The sequence below is a fragment of the Caloenas nicobarica genome, chromosome 21, assembly GCF_036013445.1.
Source record: "Caloenas nicobarica isolate bCalNic1 chromosome 21, bCalNic1.hap1, whole genome shotgun sequence".
NCBI lineage: Eukaryota > Metazoa > Chordata > Aves > Columbiformes > Columbidae > Caloenas > Caloenas nicobarica.
Genome location: NC_088265.1, coordinates 6,954,356 through 6,975,844, shown reverse-complemented (window position 1 = coordinate 6,975,844; position 21,489 = coordinate 6,954,356). Strand labels below are relative to the sequence as shown.

The following is a 21,489-nucleotide window of genomic DNA, read 5'->3' as shown; positions in this document are numbered from 1 at the left end:
CATCACAAAAATTTAGATTTCTACCCCATGAAAGAAAAAAATTCTCCCAAAAAACTTAACAGACATGGTGGTGGAATTTTAAACAAAGACTAATTATTATGGAGACATTATTATTATTATTATTATTATTATTATTATTATTATTATTATTATTATTATTATTATTATTATTATTATTATTATTATTATTATTATTATAGAGACATGCTAAGCCTCTCCTCTGCAGCCCATGCACTTAAGAATCATGAGTGCAGATACTGAACTTTTCCATTAGCAGTGGATGACATCTGACATTGCTTGTGACCATCAGCGCTGTGACAAACCAGCTCCCATGTCCCCACTGCAGGAGGACAATGCTGGCTGCTTGGCAGCACAGGGGCAGAGGTCCTGCTCCTCACAGCACACTCAGCCAGCACAGACCAGAGAAAGGAAATGCATTTCAATTGGGGGTGATTTCTATGAAAAATGGAGTGATTTTCCTCATAGGAATTTGCCCCAGTTTAATGTCATTTCATTTTTTGAACAGAGGCCCCACGTGAAGAAACAGAAAATGTCCAACAGCAGCTCTATCACCCAGTTCCTCCTCCTGGATTTCACAGACACACGGGAGCTGCAGCTCTTGCACTTCTGGCTCTTCCTGGGCATCTACCTGGCTGCCCTTCTGGGCAACAGCCTCATCATCATCGCCATAGCCTGTGACCAGCACCTCCACACCCCCATGTACTTCTTCCTCCTCAACCTTTCCCTCCTCGACCTGGGCTCCATCTCCACCATCATCCCCAAGTCCATGGCCAGTTCCCTCTGGGACACCAGGGCCATTTCCTACACAGGATGCGCTGCCCAAGTATGTATGTTTGGATTTTTCATGTCAGCAGAGTTTTATCTTCTCACCATCATGTCCTATGACCGCTACGTTGCCATCTGCAAACCCCTGCACTACGGGACCCTCCTGGGCAGCAGAGCTTGTGTCCACATGGCAGCAGCTGCCTGGAGCACTGGGTTTCTCAATTCTCTGTTGCACACGGTCAATACATTTTCAGTACCCCTCTGCAAGGGCAATGCTGTGGACCAGTTTTTCTGTGAAATCCCCCAGATGCTCAGGCTCTCCTGCTCACACTCCTACCTCAGAGAAGCTGGGCTTATTGTGGTTGGTGTCTGTTTAGGATCCGGGTGTTTTGTTTTCATTCTTTTCTCCTATGTGCAGATCTTCAGGGCGGTGCTGAGGATCCCCTCTGAGCAGAGATGGCACAAAGCTTTTTCCACGTGTCTCTCTCACCTGGCCGTGGTCTCCCTGGTTTTGATCACTGTCATATTTTCTCACCTGAAGCCCCCCTCCGTGTCCTCCCCATCCCTGAATCTAGTGGTGTCTGTTCTGTACTCAGTGCTGCCTCCAGCAGTGAACCCCCTCATATACAGCATGAGGAACCAGGAGCTCCAGGACGCAGTGTGGAAACTGGTGACTGGATTCCCACCTGAAGCTACAAAGTGTCCATGTTCTTCAACATATCACACATAACATAACCCATCTCACTGTGTCCATGTCACCAAACCTGTCAGAGTTCAGGGAGCATCTGGAGGATGCTCTTAGTCATATGGTTTAGGTCATCCTGCGAGGAGCGGGGAGTTGGACTTGATGATCCATGTGGATCCCTCCCAGCTGGAGATGTTCTATGGTTCTGTGACCTGCAAACTTGCTGAGGGTGTACTGAGTCCCACTGTGTATATCATTTTTTAAGATATTGAACAGTATTTGTCCCAGTACGGACACCTGACGGAAACTGCTTGCTCCTGGTTTTTACTTGGACACGAGCTACTGACTGTTACTCTTTGGACACAGCCATCCAGTCAATTCCTTACCCATCTGTCCATCACACCAATATCTCAGCAATTTTTCGGTGGAGGCTGTATGGAAGGTCTTACAGAAGCCCCGATAAATGACATTCATAGCTCTTCCCTTGTCTGCTGATGTGGTCACTCCATCACAGGAGTCCACTAGCTTAATCAGGCACGATTTACCCTTGGTGCAGCCTTGTTAACTGGCTCTAATCAGCTCGGTGTCTTCCATATGTTTCAACAGAGCCTCCAGGAGGATCTGCTCAATGACCTTTCCAGGCACAGAAGAGAGGCTGAGTGGGTGGTAGTTCCTAGGGTCCTCCTTTTTACATCTTGGGGTTTGGTAGGTTTGTTGGTTTTGGAATTTTTTTGGTGGTGGTGTGGGGTTTTTTTATTTGTTTTTGTGTTTGGTTTTGGTTTTGGTTTAGATGAGCATGATATTTCCTTTTTCCATTCACCGGGGACATCCTGTGATCCAGGAACACCTTGATAATAAAACCATTAATGGGATGAGTAAAGGACAGGAGAAAGAAGAACCAGCAGAGTTCAGGAGCAGAGACACATGAGTGCAGACCCCGGTGGGACACGCTTCATATTCCTGCTTGGCCTGTATCTACCAGATGGAGGTAGGGGAGACCTTGTCTCAGCACAGTGCTGGTGACCAGTCACTGACCCAGAGAAACTGGGTCTGTCCGAGATGCCCTGGGTGGTCTGTCCCACACCTGCTCTGAGTGTGGGTGGCTTTCTATAGGTGCTGTGCTGTCCCTGCCAGACAAATGCAGTTGTGCTGGAGAGTCCTGAACACACCTCAGGTAGCACCACAGGCCTGGATTTGGCCATGACATTGAGCAACTACCCTGAATTAGATTGCGTAATGGAGGGATGTCCCTGAGACAAATGCCATTATCCTCAGTGGAAGCCTAGCAAATACACATGATGGAGAAGAGGAGGAGAAAGGCTGAGCTCTCCCTATGGCAATGGCTACATTGGGTCAGCTGTATATGGGTTTTAGACAAGAACATACTGAGGAGGGACAGGTTTCTTTGTCCCAAACATGATCAGCTGCTGTCCTTTCATTTGCCCAAAGGAATTCCCCACTGGTCTCAAAAATGCTGTTCCCAGAAACTGCCCTGTTTCAGCATTGCTCCATTGGACCCTGAGTCTACCTGCATGTATCTTGGACCACCACTGACACCCCAGATATCACTGGTTGTTTGGGTGTGAAGATGTCCAACAGCAGCTCCGTCACCCAGCTCCTCCTCCTGGCTTTCACAGACACACGGGAGCTGCAGCTCTTGCACTTCTGGCTCTTCCTGGGCATCTACCTGGCTGCCCTCCTGGGCAACGGCCCCATCATCACCACCATAGCCGGTGACCACCACCTCCACACCCCCATGTACTTCTTCCTCCTCAACCTCTCTCTCGTTGACCTGGGCTCCATCTCCACCACTGTCCCTAAAGCAACTCCCTCTGGCAGACCAATGCCATCTCCTATGCAGGATGTGCTGCACAGGTATTTCTCTTTGTCTTTTTCATTTCAGCAGAGTATTTTCTTCTCACAGTCATGGCCTACAACCGCTACGTTGCCGTCTGCAAACCCCTGCACTACGGGACCCTCCTGGGCAGCAGAGTTTGTGTCCACGTGGCAGCAGCTGCCTGGGGCACTGGGTTCGTCTATTCTCTGCTGCACACGGCCAATACATTTTCCATACCACTTTGCCAAGGTAATGCCATCGAACAGTTCTTCTGTGAACTTCCCCAGATCCTTAAGCTCTCCTGCTCAGATGCCTACCTCAGGGAATTTAAACTTCTTGTTTTCAGTACTTTTGCCGTTTTAGGATGTTTTGTTTTCCTTGTGCTGTCCTATGCGCAGATCTTCAGGGCGGTGCTGAGGATCCCCTCTGAGCAGGGACAGCACAAAGCCTTTTCCACATGCCTCCCTCACCTGGCTGTGGTCTCCTTGTTTATAAGCACTGGCCTGTTTGCTTTCCTGAAGTCCCCTTCCATCTCTTTGCCATCCCTAGATCTGGTGGTGGCAGTTCTGTACTCATCGGTGCCTCCAACACTGAACCCCCTCATCTACAGCATGAGAAACCAGGAGCTCAAGAATGCAATGTGGAAACTGATGACTGAATGATTTCCAGAAGCTCTAGAGTGTCCATCTGTTTCAATATATGACTCAGAATGTAACTCATTACAGGTCCATCCTTTCTTATTAGTTTGTTGTTGTTGTCAAGTTTTGTGTTTGTGTTGTCTTTTGTTCTGCCTTTTTTTTTTAACTTTCATAATTTTATCCACAAAGGAATGTGGACAACCCATTTCAACTTCATTATCTACTTCACTAGTGTGACCCTGTGACTATGTGAACATGAGGCTATACTCTACTTAAAAAAAAATAAATGTACCTGCAATGACTTGTCTTTCTGTCTGATATCCAAGCATCTACAAAAGAACCACAAAAAGTCTTTCCTCACAAGTTCTCTACCAAGTGCAAGGGGAAAAGAGGGACCTAAAACCTTCCATGGGGAAACTGCAATGGGGAAGTCATGGAGGTGCCCTCCAACCAGGAATGGGGAATGTTCCCATCCCTTAGAAAATCCTTCTCTCCCTCATGACCTGCATGGTGTTTGTGCTTGGGAAAACCCTCATCATTGTGCAGGTGGTGGTAAACCAGCATTTGCATGTCCCCATGGACTTCTTCTTGGGACATTTGTTCTCCCTAGAGACCTTCTGCGTATCCACCATGCTGCCCCAGCAGATGGCCAGTTTTGTGGCTGGGGACAGCACCATCTCTGCTCATCACGGTGTTAGTGCTGTTTCCTGCACCTTGTCCTTGTACAGAGTGTTCACTGCTGGTGACCACATCCTAGGATCAGTACTGGGCTGTCTGTCATCCCCTGCCCTCTGCAAGACTCATGAAGGGGGACATCCGTCTGTAGCGGGCAGACACACTAGGGGCTCTTCTGTCATCTACAGTGATGTCCTTGTGAAAACACAGACTGTGATAACATTTCTGCTTAGCCCCTTGTCATGGTTTAACCCGAGCTAGCAATCACAACCACGACAGCTGCTCCCTCAGTCCCACACCCCACCCCCAAACAGGGGAGACAATTGAAAGTGAAGGGAGAAACTTGTGGATTGAGATATACACAGTTTAATAAAATAACAAAATAACACTAACATACCACCACTATTAGTAACACATCTAAATGGAAAATGGAATATAAAATAAGATACTCAATGCAATTCCTCACAAACTCCGTCTGCACCAAGCAGCCGGTCCAAGAAAGAGAGACGAAGAGAACAGCCCGGTCCTGAACACCTGATCCAAGGGGAAGAGGGAAAATGCAGAAAGGCCCAGAGGTCATTGCAAAATGGTAAAATGGCAAAAGGTCAAACTAAAAGAAACTCCCAAATGGAACTGCACTGAAACACAGTAGAACTGGAACAGGTCTCCATCTCTGCATCCAGAAAACCCTACCCTCTTTGAACATGAAGCCAGATGCTAATGACATGCAATATTCTCATTGGTCAGTCTGGATGTCAGTCAAGGTCTGTCCCATCCATGACTCCCTTCCCAGCTGCTTCGCACCTGTGGGCAGAGAGCTCAGAAAGACCTTGGCTCCCAGACAGCAACTAAGATAATAGACTCTTATATTGCCTTTGTTCCACTTCAAAACTACTGGAAAGTTACGTGGAGAAAAACATTCTCTCTGTCCCGGGCTGTTATCTTATTTTTCCCATACTAAATACAAACAATGACCATGCTAGCTGCAAAAAAAGGAAAAAGTTTCTAACTGCATGAAGAAAATTAAGTCTGTTTCAGTCAAACAAGGCAGTGAGTTTCCAGCAACCTTTTCTAGAGGAAGATGTGGGTCATGGGGGCTGGAACTAGATGATCTTTAAGGTCTCTTCCAACCCAAACCATTCTGTGATTCTAAGGGAAGAGAGAGATATGTTCCCTTACCCTCTCCACAAGATAGAATACCTACCCCAACACAGGAAAGACATCAATGCCAGGACCCAGAGCGTAGACTTTGTTTGTATTAACACGTTCCCAAGCTCAGCAAAATCAAGAGATGAGTGGCACAGACAGAAAACTCAGTGACCTGCACAGACGCTTTCCACCAAATAACTACTATAACAGTAGCACCCTTAATACAAAACTACCCTTGTCTCATGCCCCACTTTGGGCACAAAAAAGGAATGTAGTGGCTTAACCTGGTTGCCACGTTTTAGTTTCCACTAAACCACTCAATCACTCCCCTGCTCAAGAGGACAGGGGGAAAAAAAATTCATTGTTTGAAATAAAGGCATTTTAATAAAGAAAAGCACAGACTGCCTGTGGAAGCAAAGGAAACCAGAAGGATTTATTCTCTTCTTGCCATCAGCAGGTGATGTCCAGCCCTTTCCTGGGAAATTGGGCATCAGTTCATGTAGCAGTTGCTTCAGAAGGCAAATGCCTTAATTACGAATTGCCCCCTGCACACCCTGGCCCTTCACATGGCTTTTATTGCTGAGCATGACAAGAGGACTAAGCAAGCTCCAGCTGGTCCGACTATACTGACTGACTTCCATGGTCATGGGGAACCTGGGAACGTTCCCTACTGTCATCAAGGGAACATCCGGAGGGGAAAACACCACAACAACATTTGGGTTTTTGCTCTCCTGAGTGGCACTTCAGGAGGTCTCAGGTCTGACCTTCTCACAGAACGTTCAGCTATGGAGTGAGACCACGTTGCTCAAGCCTTTACCATGTGGGGACTGGAAAACATCCAAGGACAGAGACAGCACAACAAAGCTGGGGAAGCTGCTCCAATGCTTTGATGCCTTCTTGGAGAAAAATATTTTCCTTATCTCCAGCCTGAACCTTGCTTATTTCAACATCTGACTATTGTCTATTATCCTCCTGCCAAGCATCACCATGACAAGACTGGCTCCACCTTCCGGAAAAACCTCCCCGCAGGGACAGAGAGGCTGTTACAAGATGCCTGAAGCCTTCTCTTCTCCAGGCTGAACAAGGCCCTTTCCCTGAGTTTCTCCTTCCAGCAAGTGTCCCAGTCCCTGAGCATCTTAGCAGCCCTCCAGTGACCCTCTCCCAGTTAACATCTTCAGGGGTTAGTCTATCCCAGGGGCAGGACCTGCCATTTGTCTTTCTCTGTCTTGATGTTCCTGACAGGACAGCCCTCCTGCCTGTGAGGTTTCCCAGTTTAGCATCATCAACAAATGTGGTGAGAGTTGTCTCCTCAAGGTCACAGATCATTAAAGTATTAAACTGCCCAGGTCTCAGCAGAGTCCCCTGTGCTGCCCCACAAGCCCCCAATAAGTCCCAGTGGTCTTGAGGTTGGGCATGAGACTCCTTCACCACTGTTCTGTCAGCCCGATCATCCAACTGGTTTTTATGCATCTGTTTGTCAACCCATCCGACTGTAATGGCCTACCTCGGGTACAAGAATATTGAGGGAGAGCATGCCAAGAGTCTTGCTGAAGCCGAGGTAAATGACATCCACTGTTCTCCCCTCACGCAGAAATGCAGTTACTTCATCATGAAGGCAATCAAGTTTGCGAGATATTAATTACCCTTGATAAGTCCATGCTGATGGCTTTCGGACACATTTTTCTCTTTTAGGTGCCCAGAAATGTCACTCAAGAGGACTCATTTGACAGGTCACTCCTCACTAAAGTGTTCTTGTACAGCTTGTGGTTCCCTGGGTGGCGCTTTTGGCTGCAACATTGGTTTGTTTTCACTCACAAGAGACCTCTACCAATCCTGTGACCTTTCAGAAGGGGTATTCCAAACAGATGTTGATCTCCTGCAACATCCTTGCCACTATTCCGCCTGTAATACACTGTATTTAATTTCTGTATTCTTTCCTCTATTTTCACCTGTCCTGATATAATGACTGTTTCTAAAGTCATCTTTTCAGGTGCAGACACTCTAGACAAAGGCCCTTGCCATTATTCTGCAGTTTTCTCCTTCTCTTACTCTTTACTCATTCAGATTCTGCTCAGCTTGCCAGCTCCTGCTTTGAACTTCAGGTAGTTAAATGTTTGCCTGTTTTGCAGTAGTCTAATTGTCTCCTCAGTCAACTCTTTTATTATGTTTGTATCTTTATTCTTTTATCTGCTTACCTCAAACATTTCTCATAAGATTATCCCTTGTTGAAAGACAACCTCGTTAGAGGCAGCTTGTACTTAACTTATGGTGGAGGAGTGTGTTTTATTATTTTTGAAACTTAATTGTGCTTCACTTTTCTTTGTTTGTAATTAGGAAAAATCCTTCTGTGCCTGTGTGCAGCCCGTTCTCTATGAAGAGCAGGTGGGAGACGGTGCAAAGGGGCTGTAACATCCAGCTGCAGCGAAGTGTGGACAAATCTGATGTAAAAAAAAAAAAAAAAAAAAGAAGTGAGAACAAGTCACAGGGGGCAACAGGAGAAAGGGTGAGGTTGGGCAGGTGAGGAGGAGCGTTGTCCATACCATGTTGGACCTCAAGGGGCTGCTTTTCCTACCTGTCCAGACCTACTAAGGAGACATTCTGGATCATTATCAACCAGAGAATGCTACTATCACCTCTTCACTGAACTGAAAAGGAGCATAATATGCCCTTCAAAATAAAGAACAATTTCTGTTAGTCACATTTTGAAATCTTTCTTCTTAGCTACATTATGAAACAGCTCAAAGTAGTTGTAGTGTCTTGACTTGAGGAAAATTACAGGAAGGGAAATAGTTCATTAATACTTTCTCTATTTTAATGAGCCCCATGGTGTATTTGGCCCTTAGTCCATGAGCTACAGATACTGAGAGGAGAAAGAAGAAATTGCTCAAGAGGTGGAAGTTAGATGTGCAACTCAAAGTACCTTGAAACATTGATTGACCCCACTGAGGGTCATTATTAACAAAGACTCTCCATGGACTCGTTAGAGAAGATAATAGAAGGTTGTGATTGCAGGTAGGAAAAGGCACTGTACAGGTGGGTATGCTATGGAGAAAATCCTTGGTTTGTTTTACCAGCTTAAAGGCCAAACCCTGACCCCAGGCCCTGGGAAGGCAGATCCCTCATGCATGGCTCAGGGCTCTTCCTGGAGCAATGGGGTGTGAGTTTGAGCAAGGCCAAGTGCAGGAAACCTCTACAACCCCTCCTGGCTTCCCCAAGAACAGGTAAGAAGAAATCAATGTCCAGAAGCTCAAAATAGAGTTTAACCTGGTAGGTCTTAGAGACAGATACAACTGCCATGGCCAGGGGGACAAAGACCTTGGTCCTGTGTGGCCTTTCAGCCTCACCACAGCCCTTGGCCATGTCTACTTCAGGTTTGCTTATACTGCCCCCTTCAGGCACCTTTGTCCCTTCAGGCTGTTGACATCCATCTTGCTTTCCTATCTAGTTCTCATCCCAGCATTTCCATACTTTCACTGATGTCTCTTCACCCTCACTAGTCTTTCCTTGAGGTACAAAGCCATGGGTTGATCCAGACTCCCTCTGGGTTGCCTCTTGTACCACAGCACTGCCCTTGGATTGAGATGTCTTGTTCTGAACCTCTAATCTGAACCTTCCAGCCTGCAATTTGTGGGGCTTTCCTTCTCTTCCTACTACCAAGAAAAGCTGCATTATCTCGGAAACCACCCTTCAAGCAGTTGCAGGCTACTGCTGTAGTGCCCTGAGCCTCCACTTCACCAGGCTCAAGAACCTCAGGTTTCTCAGCCTCTCTCAAAGGCCCCAAAGCCCATCCTGGCAGATCTCTGGAGTCTTTCTAGTTCCTCTGCATTCCTCCAGAACAGGGAGTCCCACACCCAGACACACTAGTCCAGGTGTGGCCACCGCAACGCTGATTCAAGGCGGACGATAATTCCCTTGTTTGTTTTGCCATACTCCTCGTAACGCAGCCCCATATGCACTTGGCCTTACTCATGGTGAGCATGCACCACTGGCTCGTATGGCATCCCTCGTAATGCCCAGCCCCTTCCTCTCAGAATCACTCCTGAGCTGTTCAGGTCCCAGCCTCATGTGTGGGATTATTCTGCCCCCAGTAAAGGACCGGCAACTTCTTGTAAAATTTCATGAGGTTTTTATTACCAAATCCCAGAGTTTCTCAAGGTTCTCCTGGAGTGAACCTCTGCTTGGCCAACTGTTAATGAGTCTGTATAGATGGTCTATCAGATTTGTGGTGCCCCTGACAACATCAGAGTATCAGGCATTACAAGGCACTCCAGATGATAGAAGGAGATACTAGTTTAATCGAATAGCTGACCAAGGAAGGAATCCCCATGGTCAAAAGCTAAGAAAGGTTGAATGAGAATACAAAGGCAGCCAACAAAGGATAGCCAAGGGAGGATATCTTGCTGGTATCCAAGAAGGTATGGGAAGGCTCTTTTTATCTCTTCCCAAAGCCTCGTCTTCTCCTGGCTTTTCACTTTTGAAGCAAAGGTACACAATGATATCCTGGGCTGCATTAGTAGGAGTGTGGCCAACCAGACAAGGGAGTTGTCATCCCCTTTGATTCAGCACTGCCAGATGGTTGAGGGAGGTGATTCTTCTTCTCTGCTCAGTGCTGCTACAATTTGTCTCGCTCACTTCCCTCAGGGTTTTCTACACCCCACCACACCCACACTGCAGACAAAGCTGTCCTCCACATCTTCCAGCAGTCCTGCTTTGTCTTCGTGTGAAACACATATCCAGGAGACCATTCCCACCACGTTGGGTCAGGGAATAACTTCTACTTTCCCTTCACCCAAAGACTTTTAGCAGAGGTCCATGGTCTTCAAAGTCCCAGTGACTACCAGAGCCTAAAATTGTGACGCTTCCTCCAGCTGTCTAAGGAACAACTCATCCTCTTCCTAATCTTCATCAGGAGGTTCTGCGATCCTGACCAGAAGACCGTTGCACATGGAGATTTAGAAGTCCACATAACAGTAAACTAGAGTAGACCCATGGCTGTGCTCCATGTACAGCTTGGCCTTCAGTCTGTGTTGTGCTGAGCACACAATCCTGTGGGCTGCAGGATAAACTGGATTGCAACAGAGAAGTCTGCAGGAAGCTCCCACCCACTGCCAAAGATTAGGCCAACTGCATGTCCTTATCTTTATGTAAAACTGCAGCAACACATTCACATGTGAAGAGCCTCTTTTAGGGCCAGTAGAAATGATGACTTGATTTTTTTTCCTTGTAAGAAAACAATGAAAGTGATCAGTGGAGCAAAATAGGATAACCCTTCTAGAGATGAGTTCTGCAAGACTAGCTGCACCATCTGACCAGGCAAAAGTCACCTCACCAGGATCTGCCAAGCCACACGCCATTCAACTCCAGAGACAGAACTGACCTCACAGCCACCTCCACAGTCCTATGCTGCCTGCTGGAGTAGGAGTTTCTAAGGCACGGCTGAGCTCACCACAGCATGCTCACCTGTCTCCTCCTTTTGCTTTACAAGCTGATCAGATACAGGTCACTTCACATTCCTTTTCCCATGCCATGAGACTGCTCTGAGACCTCATGTCCTGCCTCCAAGGTGCCAAGCAGCCTAAGTCCAGGTTAGGAAAGGGACTGAAGGTGAGGGATTGAGAGCATGGGAAGGAGGGCTTTGGGTGTTAGGCTTTCAGGTTAGGGATTCAGGATTAGAGCTCACCTTCCAGGATTCAGGATTAGGCAAAGGTTTAGCAGGAGGGTTTGGAGTTCTGCTAAGGGTGTCTTGTTGGAGTTGAGGGTACAGGCTGGCTTTAAGTGTTACAGTTTTGTCACGGCTGGGGTAAGGACTAGGATGAAGGTCAGCATTTTCATGTGAGGGCTAAGTAAGGACAAAGGGTAGGGTAAGTGTAAGGGGTTAGGGGTTTAGGCTTTGGTTTAGAGGTAAGGTTTGAGCTTAAGGGTTAGAGTAGTGGATTCCTTTCAAAGTGAGAGGGAGCATTTAGGGGCATGAAAAAGTTGGAACCTTTGCAGAAAAGAACTCAACACAATCCCTGAAAAAGTCTTCATTTCCAGCATGCTTAGTTTTTAATGAATTTTCAGGGTTTTATTATTATTATTTTTTATTAACAGCACTAAGGCCATGTACCAGCAAGTTGATCATGTTCTCTTGATTTATGTGAATAATTTTAGGCAGCCACTTATCAAAACAGATTTTCTTCTGTATTTAGAGTGCAACATTCCCTCTATGTACTTCTGTTTCACTGGCTTTTCTCCAACCTCTCCCTGTTCTGTCTTCAAAGAGCTCTCCCAGAGAAAGATTGCTTGCATCATAGAATAACTCAGATTGGAAGAGACCTGAATGTCATCTTGTCTGACTATGCTGCTTGAGGCAGGGTGAACTCGATGAGGTAGCTCAAGGGCTCTCTGCAGTTTCCGTTTATCCACAAAGGACCATAAAATGAGCTCTAACCCATCATAGATGGAGATAATGAAGATGTTCACATGTGTTGGGATGCCAGTAGTGACTGGCTGCCAGGAGGAGTCCACTGCACTGATGCCACCCACATTGTCATCTTTATTTTCCATCCAGATATCACCAATATGACTATGGTAGACCATATCAAAGGCCTTGTTAAAGTCCAGGTACACAACATTCCCTACTTTCCCCTCCCATGCAGGTTCTGCACTCTTTTTTGTTTCCTTCAAGTGCCTGGAGATGTCTGGAAGAGCACTTGCTCCATCACTTGCCCAGGGACTGAGGTGAAGCTGCTCAGCCTGTAATTCTACCAATCATCTTGCTTTATAACCTACTTGCAGACAATGTCGATATTTTACTTCTCAAAGGCCCATGGAACTTCCCTGATAGCCACAACTTTTCTAAAGTGTTCCAGAGATGTCTCACAGAGACACCAGCCAGCTCCACCAGCAACTCTCTGTCCCTTCCCACACCAAAGGCTCTCTCTCTATCCTATCCTTCCAGGTGAGTTTCTGGGACACAGCAAATGCTGTCCAGGTCCTCTGGGCCTGTTCAGAAGACAACAGCAAGCCAACAACTCTGATGGTCTCTGTGTGAGCCTCAAAGCTTTCCTAACATTTTTTCTCACTGCCCCACTTCTGCTCAGCCTTTCTGGTTCTTAGGCTGTAGATTGAACAGGGATGTGGGGATGGTGTAGAAAAAAGGCTTTGTCAAACTCTCTCAGGAGTGCTGTTCTGGCATCATGTAGTCAAGGAGGAGGGTGCTGTAGAAAACAGTGGCACTGGTGAGGGAAGAGGGCCAGGTGGAGAAGGCCTTTTGCCTGTCTACACTGGGGTGAAGAGCAGCGATGCATTCACAGGATGCCCATGTGAATGGGAAGAGGAAAACTGGCTCTAAAATGCAGATTATGGACAGGGCAGCCTGCCCCAAACTGGCACCCATGGCAGCAAAGCGTTTCTCTTTCCATATCTGCCCACACACTGGGCTCTGCTCTTCTCCTGGGACATCCCATCTCCCCACAGAGCCTATCTGACCAGATATTCCTGCACCCTGTTCCCAAACTCCCCGCAGCCCCCAAGCTGGGGGTTTTGCTCTGTGGAGTGAGTGAGCTGTGATGCCCAGGCTGTGGTGACCCTGCAGGGACATACTGCTCAGACTGGCAGGCAGACCCAGCTGATGTTGGTCACTGTCACTGTGATCGCCTCCCACACAAGCTCTGAGGTGGCCAAGGAGGGTGCTCAGAGTTGCCCTGCCTTATTCACTATCTGTGTGGGTGCTGGCCACCAACAAGCAAAACCTGAACCACCAGCTCTAAGTCCCTTGCAGGCCACACTGGGACCCTGATCTCATCACACGGAGCCCACAGAAAATACAGAAAACTACAAGATATACAAAAGAGAGTCTGGGCATGTAATGAGTCATATCTCATGAGTGATGTGCAGAAGACAGGAAGTCTATTGGTTTGAAAATCATCCAGCCATTAGTTTCCTCAGGGCATCCTTGAGCTCCCAGTTCCTCATGGTATAGATGAGGGGGTTCACTGCTGGAGGCACCACCGAGTACAGAAATGACGCTGCCAGGTCCAGGGATGGGGACGAGATGGAAGGAGGCTTCAGGTAGGCTAATGCACCAGTGCTGATAAAGAGAGAGACCATGGCCAGGTGAGGGAGGCATGTGGAAAAGGCTTTGTGCCGTCTCTGCTCATAGGGGATCCTCAGCACTGCCCTGAAGATCTGCACATAGGACAGCACGAGGAAAAAAACACAGACAAATACTACTAAGACAATGACCACAATAATCCCAAATTCCCTGAGGGAGAAGTGTGTGCAGGAGAGCTTGAGGATATGGGGATTTCACAGAAGAACTGTTCCAGGGCATTGCCTTGACAAAGTGGCATTGAAAATGTATTGGCCATGTTCAGAAGAGCATAGGAAAAACAGCTGCCCCAGGCAGCTGCTGCCATGTGGACACAAGCTCTGCTGCCCAGGAGGAACCTATAGTGCAGGGGTTTGCAGATGGCAATGTAGCGATCGGAGGACATGACTGTGAGAAATTAAAACTCTGCTGCAATAAGAAAGATCTGTGTAGCACATCCTTCATATGAGATGGCCCTGGTCTCCCAGAGGGAACTGGCTGTGGCTTTGGGACAATGGTGAAGATGGAGCCCGGGTTGAGCAGGGAGAGGTTGAGGAAGAAGAAGTACATGGGGGTGTGGAGGTGCTGGTCACAGGCTATGGCGATGATGATGAGGCCGTTGCCCAGGAGGGCAGCCAGGTAGATGCCCAGGAAGAGCCAGAAGTGCAAGAGCTGCAGCTCCCATGTGTCTGTGAATGCCAGGAGGAGGAAATGGCTGATGGAGCTGCCGTTGGACATTTGCTGCCTCTGGACATGAGCAGCTGTTCGCAGAGGAAAAGACAGTGTGCCTCATGCAAGACTGTTGTACGTTTCCAAATCTCTTCTAATTCACTTATGAATCTTTCAGGTTGATTAACCTTCAAATGGAGTGTTTTCCCAGGATACATTAATAAAGAGAGGTATTCCTGTTGTAAGAACCCCTTTATTTGAATCCCCTAAGCAATACGTGCAAACTCAGCAATTGGTCTTTTCAGCTATCTGCATGGTTTTCCAGATCATTATAAAATGTACACTTTGGGTCCATGGAGTCTCCTGATTTAAAAGTGAATTTGCTATACCGTATGCCACAGGTAGTTTCTCTTTCCCAAAGACAACACGTATTCAGTGAGCATTTGGTTCCCCAGAATATGCATTTGATTAGTTTTTTCTGTCAAGTTGACTGAATAGAGTCTCTCATACAATACGTCAAAAGGGCTTACTTTTTCTCTTATTCTTTAAGTAATGCGAATTCTCAGTAAATTAATTAGCAATACATTTATCCATTTCACATGAATTTCCTGACACAATTTACCTAATTGTCTTTTTATAGATTGATTCATTCGTTCTTTCTTTCTACCTTTTCACTAGATTGATCCCGCCTTGCCCCCAGAAGAGTAAAAATAGTCCATAATATTTCTGCTATAAAATGGGGAACAGCCAAACCTTGGTATGATTTTATTCAATGATTTCTTTACTATTTCTCTAGCTTTGTTGGTCTGGCATGGGAGAGCTTCAGGTCTGTGCTTGTTTGACTGAAAATGAGTTAATTTTCTTCATGCAGTTAGAAACCTTACTTTTTCATAGCTAGCACGGTCATTATTTGGATTTAGTTTGCGAACAAGAGATAACACCCCAGCACAGAGTTAATGTTTTTAATTGCTCTGGTCTGAGAGCCAAGGACATTCTGAGTGCTCTGCCCACAGGTGTGAGGCATCGAGGAAGGGGAAGAGGGGTGGGGCAGAGCTTGACTGACATCCAAACTGATGAATGAGAGTGTTCCAGCCCATTAGTGTCACGCTTCATCTTTAAGGAGAGTTGGGATCTTCCAGCCTCTCTCTCTCTCTCTCTTGGGTGTTCTTGCGCTTGGGCATTTTTTTCCTCTTGTGCGTTCTTTCTTAGTTTTTTTTCTCGGAGCCAGGGGAGTTCAGTTTGGAACATTTAATTTGGCCTTTTGCCATTTTGCAGAGGTCTCTGCGCTTTTCTGCCTTTTTTCTCTCTTTGGGATCAGCTGTTGGGACCAGGATGCTGCTTCCTGGGACTGGCTGTGTGTGGACAGAGTTCGTGAGGAATTGCATTGAGTATCTTTTATTTTATCTTTTTTCTCTATATTATATATATATATTTACTAGCAGTGTATTAGTATTTTGTTATTTTATTGAACTGTGTTTATCTCAACGCAAGTTTCTCCTTTCCCTTTCAAGGGAAGGGGGCGAGTGAGTGGCTATCGTGGTTTTATTGCCAGCGCATTGAGTCTTTGCATTTAGGTTATCGATACTTTGCTGACCCAAGTAACACATGTGGAACTTCTCTGCCTTTCGGGGGCTACCAGTGCATTGGGTCTTTGCATTTTGGAAACTCTGGTAACTTGGGTAACTTTAAAAAAAAGAAAAAGAAAAAAAAAAAAGTAAAACAAGGAAGATAGAGAAAAATGAGAAAACATTAAATGAGAGAGAAAAACAAGAAAACAGTAATTTGATAAAGGTACCTTTAGAGATTTTGTTGTTCGTGCCTTAGTAATTGTGTTGTAGTTTATGTCTTTAGTGATTTGTTGCTGTTGTTACTTGTGTCTTGGCTGATTTTATAGTCCAATACTTGTGGTTATCCCATTGTCTGCTATTGTGATTGTGAAATAGGTAGTGGATAATCGACAGGAGGGATTCAGAAGACATCCCCCCTCCTCCGGGTTGTATTTTGTGATGCTGGAAAAAGATTGTTTGACTCCCTGGGGAACAGCAACCAGGCAGAATCTGATTGGATTTTGTAATCAATGGTGGCCACTGTAAATAATATGAATATGCTGCACAGATCTAGGTGGGTATACTTTGTGATGTGTAGTATAGTAATGCATTACATGTAATATATGGTAAGATGTCTATTTTAAATCATATATTGCCTATTGCATAATGCATATTACACAATATATAGTGTTACATATGCATTATATTTATCCTCTTCAGATCCATTTGTTTTGACCCTTGAAAAAGATAATCAGGGAAAGAGATTGAAATGCTGTTATATAGGGCAGACACGTTCTAAACATTTGCCTGAGAATAAAAGTGATTCAGATCTAACAATTAGCCCTGGCCGAAGGGAGGGAAGTGGAGTAAACAACCCTAATGGTGGCTTTGATCAGGCGGCAGAACTGGCAGCAAAAGGAACAGGTTCAGAATGTGTAGCCAAGAAGGTACAGAGAATGTGTAGCAGAGAAGGTAGAGTGGATGTGTTGGAGAGCAGGAAGTTTTAGTCCGGTGGCAGGAGAAAGGCATTAGAGATGATGATAAAGATTCAGGATCCAGACTGGAAAGATATTAACATGATGTTAGAGATGCTGTTCGATAGTACTGAGAGGGAGATAGTTGTAAAAAAAACTGGTAAAAGGTTTGTTGAAGAACAGCTATTGGCGGGGGATATACAGGGAATATTAGATCAAAATTGTCCCTCGGTCGATCCAGGGTGGGATCCTAATATCCTGAAATCTAGTAACAGGCTGAATCGTTATCGACAGTGGATTTTATACGGGATTAGACATGCTATACCTAAAGCTATAAATATGCCATAACTTTTTGAGATTAAACAGGATCATAAGGAATCTCCCACTGAGTTTTTAAACCCTCTTAAAGAGACAGGTTTTTACAACAAATGATTGAAAAAAGATTTAATCATGTAATAGCTATGCAATTACATACTGCTATGGCTATGTACTTATTAAACACGAAGGGGGAGATGTGGCAGTATGCTAAGATCGGCCTGTGAGAAACTGCAAGAGTCGACAGTGTGAGAACAAGCGGTAGTGGAAAAATACAAGAAGCAAGGACTGTATGCCACATGATACATCAAGGACAGAGGGACTGATACAGGATTGATACATCAAGGACAGAGGGATAATTTATGACAGACAAAAACAGCGTTTATGGCAGCAACTTTGGTGGGAACACAAAATGCATCACTTATGTAATGACTCACTCAGCAAATCAGCAAATGCTTGAGCAAGCATCATAGCAAGTACAAATGCAAGCTTGAGTTTGTAACAAATGTCTCTCATTGCACCTTAACAAGAGTCTGTGCCTCATTCGCTACACCCTCACCGGCTGTTTGTAGAAACACAAAGCCACGGGCTGATCCAGACTCCCTCTGGGTGACCTCTTGCACCACAGAACTGCCCTTCCAGTGGCATTTCTTCCTCCTGATATCCAGTATGCACCTTCCAAGTTGTCCTTTTCAGTTATTTTTTTTTTTTCCCCTCTCCTGCCTTTTCCCACTACCATGGAAAGCTCTACCATCTCTGAAACTGCCCTTCAAGCAGGGAGCCCAACCCGTCAGACTTCTTGTGGTCTTTCACCTGACCAGAGAGAAGTAACCTCACCATGATCTTCTAAATCCCATGACTGCTGCTGGCCTTTCAGCTTCTCTGATAGACACAACAGTGTGCCTGCTGCTGTCCCGTCATGTGCTCAGGCAGAATGGACATGACAACCCATCTCCAAGGCCTCTTCCTGGCTAGGGCGTGTGGGGCACTTTGGCAGCGGTGCTTTCCCAGCCATGTTCCTGCTGCTGGCCGAGACAGAGCTGACCTCACAGTCACAGGCTTCTTATGGGATTTTGAGTTTCTGAGACAGGACTGGCCTCATAACACCATACCCATCCGTCACCCTCTTTGTGGCCCTGGATATGACTAGATAAAAGTATGCTTGTTTTATCAAGTTGATCAAATGAATTTCCCACTAATGATCTGAGTGAAGAAACATTCTTCACGGGAACTGCTTTATTTATGATGGCACCTTTTCTATGTCCTCCTCTGTCTTTTTTTTTTTTTCTCTTCCTCCATCTATTCTGTCATTAAAAACCCCTCCAAGGGAAAGATTCCTTGAATCACAGAATAACTCAGGTTTGAAGAGTACCATGAACATCATCTTGTCTCACTCTGCTGCTCAAGACAAGGTGAACCAGGTGAGGTTGTTCAAGGCCTTCGCCCAGCATTGCATCATCCACAAAGGAGCTGAAAGCGCACTGTGTGAATAAAGAGACTTTCAACAGTTTTGGCCCAAGTGCTTGTCACTGAGGGATGTCACTAGTAACTTGCTACAGGGAAGACTTTGTACCACTGATCACATCTGGGCTTGATCATTCAGCCCACTTCCCAGCCAGAGTTCACTTCTTCAGTCCTGAGAGAGTACCAGTCTGGCTAGAAGGACACCAGAGGAGATCATGTGTGAAGGACTTGCAAAATTCCATGTACACAGCTTGCCTGACTTTCCCCTGCCCATTCTGGTTCAGTAATCCCTTTCTTGTCTTTCAGGTGCCTGGACACGGACGCAGGTGAGCCATCCGATTCTAAGGGATGGAAGTGGGCTGACCAGCCTTGATTTCTCCCAGTTCCTCTTCCTGCCCTTTCAGAAGAGGGATTTGTCATCTGCCTTTTCCAAGGACCCAAGAATCTCTCTGGTTGCTTTGGCACTTTTTGGACCACAATCCAGAATCTTGGGCAAGGTGACAAAGCAGACAGGGGCACTTGCAATGAACCTGTCCAAGGCAGCTGAGATGAATCTCACTGGGCCAGTGGGGTTTGTTCCTGGAGTCACACACAGAAATGTCAGGGTTCTGTCAGGCGTCCAGGTCTGAACTGGCCTCATGGACTCCTTATGCACCCAGGGATGTGCAGAGTCTTTCCCTTGTACACACAGATGCAGCAGTCACTGTGTCTCTCTGACCTCCTGCTACCACTCCAGGAGGCTGGGAGGCACCTCAGCCCTGCCATTTGTCACCCTACTCTGCACTTACATCAGATACATGAAGAATGGACACGGGATCTTCTGTTCCAGGAAGCACATCCCAGTGTTACATTCTAGTGGTTCCCCAAGGGATGTTACTCTCAACATGAAACACATCAAGACACTGCCTGTCCCACTGACCTTCATGGAACCCAGAGGAATAGCTGATGGTGTTTGTGCTCACTTGGGTTAATCGCCTCAGAAGCACTTTATGCATCTGTTTACATCTCCTCTGTACAATGCAAAGACGCATATCTGACCTACTCAGTAGCTGTACTGCCAGGGAGGGACAAAGAACCTCTTCAAGCTGAAGCGAGAAGCCAGTGCTGGAAATGGTGGTTGTGAGGGGCCAGTCCTTGGTGACTGATCTGGGGCAGGTTCTCTAGGGTGTCCAGTGGACACGGGCACAACCACTCAGTGAGAAAATGATTTACATTATACATGCTATGCAGATGATGATGGGCAGTTTATTGCTTCAAAAAACAGCCCGTCATCAGTTGCCACACTGAATCCTTGAGCTCCTGGTTCCTCATACTGTAGATGAGAGGGTTCACTGCTGGAGGCACCACTGAGTAAAGAACAGACACCACCAGATCCAGGGATGGGGAGGAGATGGAGGAGGGCTTCAGGTGGGAAAATATGACAGTGCTGAGAAACAGGGAGACCACACACAGGTGGGGGAGGCATGTGGAAAAGGCTTTGTGCTGTCCCTGGTCAGAGGGGATCCTCAACACAGCCCTGAAGATCTGCACATAGGAGAAAAGAACGAAAACAAAACAGCCGAATGCCACTGAGAAAGAAACTACAAGAAGCCAGACTTCCCTGATGTAGGTGTCTGAGCAGGAGAGCTTGAGGATCTGGGGGATTTCACAGAAGAAGTGGTCCAGGGCATTGTCCTTGCAGAGTGGTAGTGAAAATATATTGACCGTGTGCAGCAGGGAATAGAGAAACCCAGTGCCCCAGGCAGCTGCTGCCATGTGGACACAAGCTCTGCTGCCCAGGAGGGTCCCGTAGTGCAGGGGTTTGCAGATGGCAACGTAGCGGTCATAGGCCATGATGGTGAGGAGACAATACTCTGCTGAAGCTGAAAAGACAAACAGAAAGAGTTGTGTAGCACATCCTGTGTAGGAGATAGCCGTGATGTTCCAGAGGGAATTGGCCATGTACTTGGGGACAGTGGTGGAGATGGAGCCCAGGTCAACGAGAGAGAGGTTGAGGAGGAAGAAGTACATGGGGGTGTAGAGGTGCTGGTCACAGGCTATAGCGACGATGATGAGGCCGTTGTCCAGGAGGGCAGCCAGGTAGATGCCCAGGAAGAGCCAGAAATGCAAGAGCTGCAGCTCCCGTGTGTCTGTGAATGCCAGGAGGAGCTGGGTGATGGAGCTGCTGTTGGACATTTGCTGATTTTGGCTATGGAGACTATCATAGAAGAAAAAGACAGTGAGAATTTTGGGGAGACTTGTCTGAGCAAAGTCTAAGCCGTTTCTCATACACTCTCCCCCTGCTACACACAGCCTTTTCCTTTTCCAGGAGACCTTCCTTCAGCTCCGTGGATGGAGCCCTGGCTGGTGTTGGCTGGAGGTGCCATTAGGAGCAGGTCCTGTGCCTGCTGGCTGCTGAGGAGTCAGCCCTGCTCTGCAGCAGTGGGGTCATGGGAATGTGGGGCAGGGGACAGTCCTGGGGTTCAGCTTTGTCAGATGAATCTGCTAATGGTGCAGAAGGGCCTGTCAGCATCTGCACTCCCAGGGATAAGGAAATGAGATGGTGGAAGGCAGTTTGAGAGGTTTATGGCTTTTTGCAGCTCCTTCTCCCTTCTCACCCAGGGGAGTGTTTTTGCATGTCAGAAACCATCATCACTTCTGCTGCATTCAGCGAGTCCTGCGAGGCAAGCGGATGCCTGT

At 46.6% G+C, this 21,489-nt stretch overlaps 2 protein-coding genes and 1 pseudogene across 2 annotated transcripts; 2 read left to right on the top strand and 1 right to left on the bottom strand.

The window, feature by feature from the left end:
* Positions 1 to 550: 550 nt before the first annotated feature.
* LOC135997002 (olfactory receptor 14A16-like) lies at positions 551 to 1,516 on the top strand. The gene has a single exon (XM_065649369.1). The coding sequence runs from the start codon at positions 551 to 553 to the stop codon at positions 1,514 to 1,516; it is 966 nt and encodes a 321-aa protein (XP_065505441.1).
* A 1,711-nt stretch (positions 1,517 to 3,227) lies between these two features.
* Positions 3,228 to 3,970, top strand: LOC135997011 (olfactory receptor 14J1-like; annotated as a pseudogene).
* Positions 3,971 to 20,055: 16,085 nt separating this feature from the next.
* Positions 20,056 to 20,985, bottom strand: LOC135997008 (olfactory receptor 14A16-like). The gene has a single exon (XM_065649376.1). The coding sequence runs from the start codon at positions 20,983 to 20,985 to the stop codon at positions 20,056 to 20,058; it is 930 nt and encodes a 309-aa protein (XP_065505448.1).
* Between the last annotated feature and the right edge of the window lie 504 nt (positions 20,986 to 21,489).

Excerpts from the sequence above, each read along its gene's own strand:
- LOC135997002 (XM_065649369.1), top strand. The coding sequence starts at position 551 with ATGTCCAACAGCAGCTCTATCACCCAGTTCCTCCTCCTGGATTTCACA.
- LOC135997008 (XM_065649376.1), bottom strand. The coding sequence starts at position 20,985 with ATGTCCAACAGCAGCTCCATCACCCAGCTCCTCCTGGCATTCACAGAC.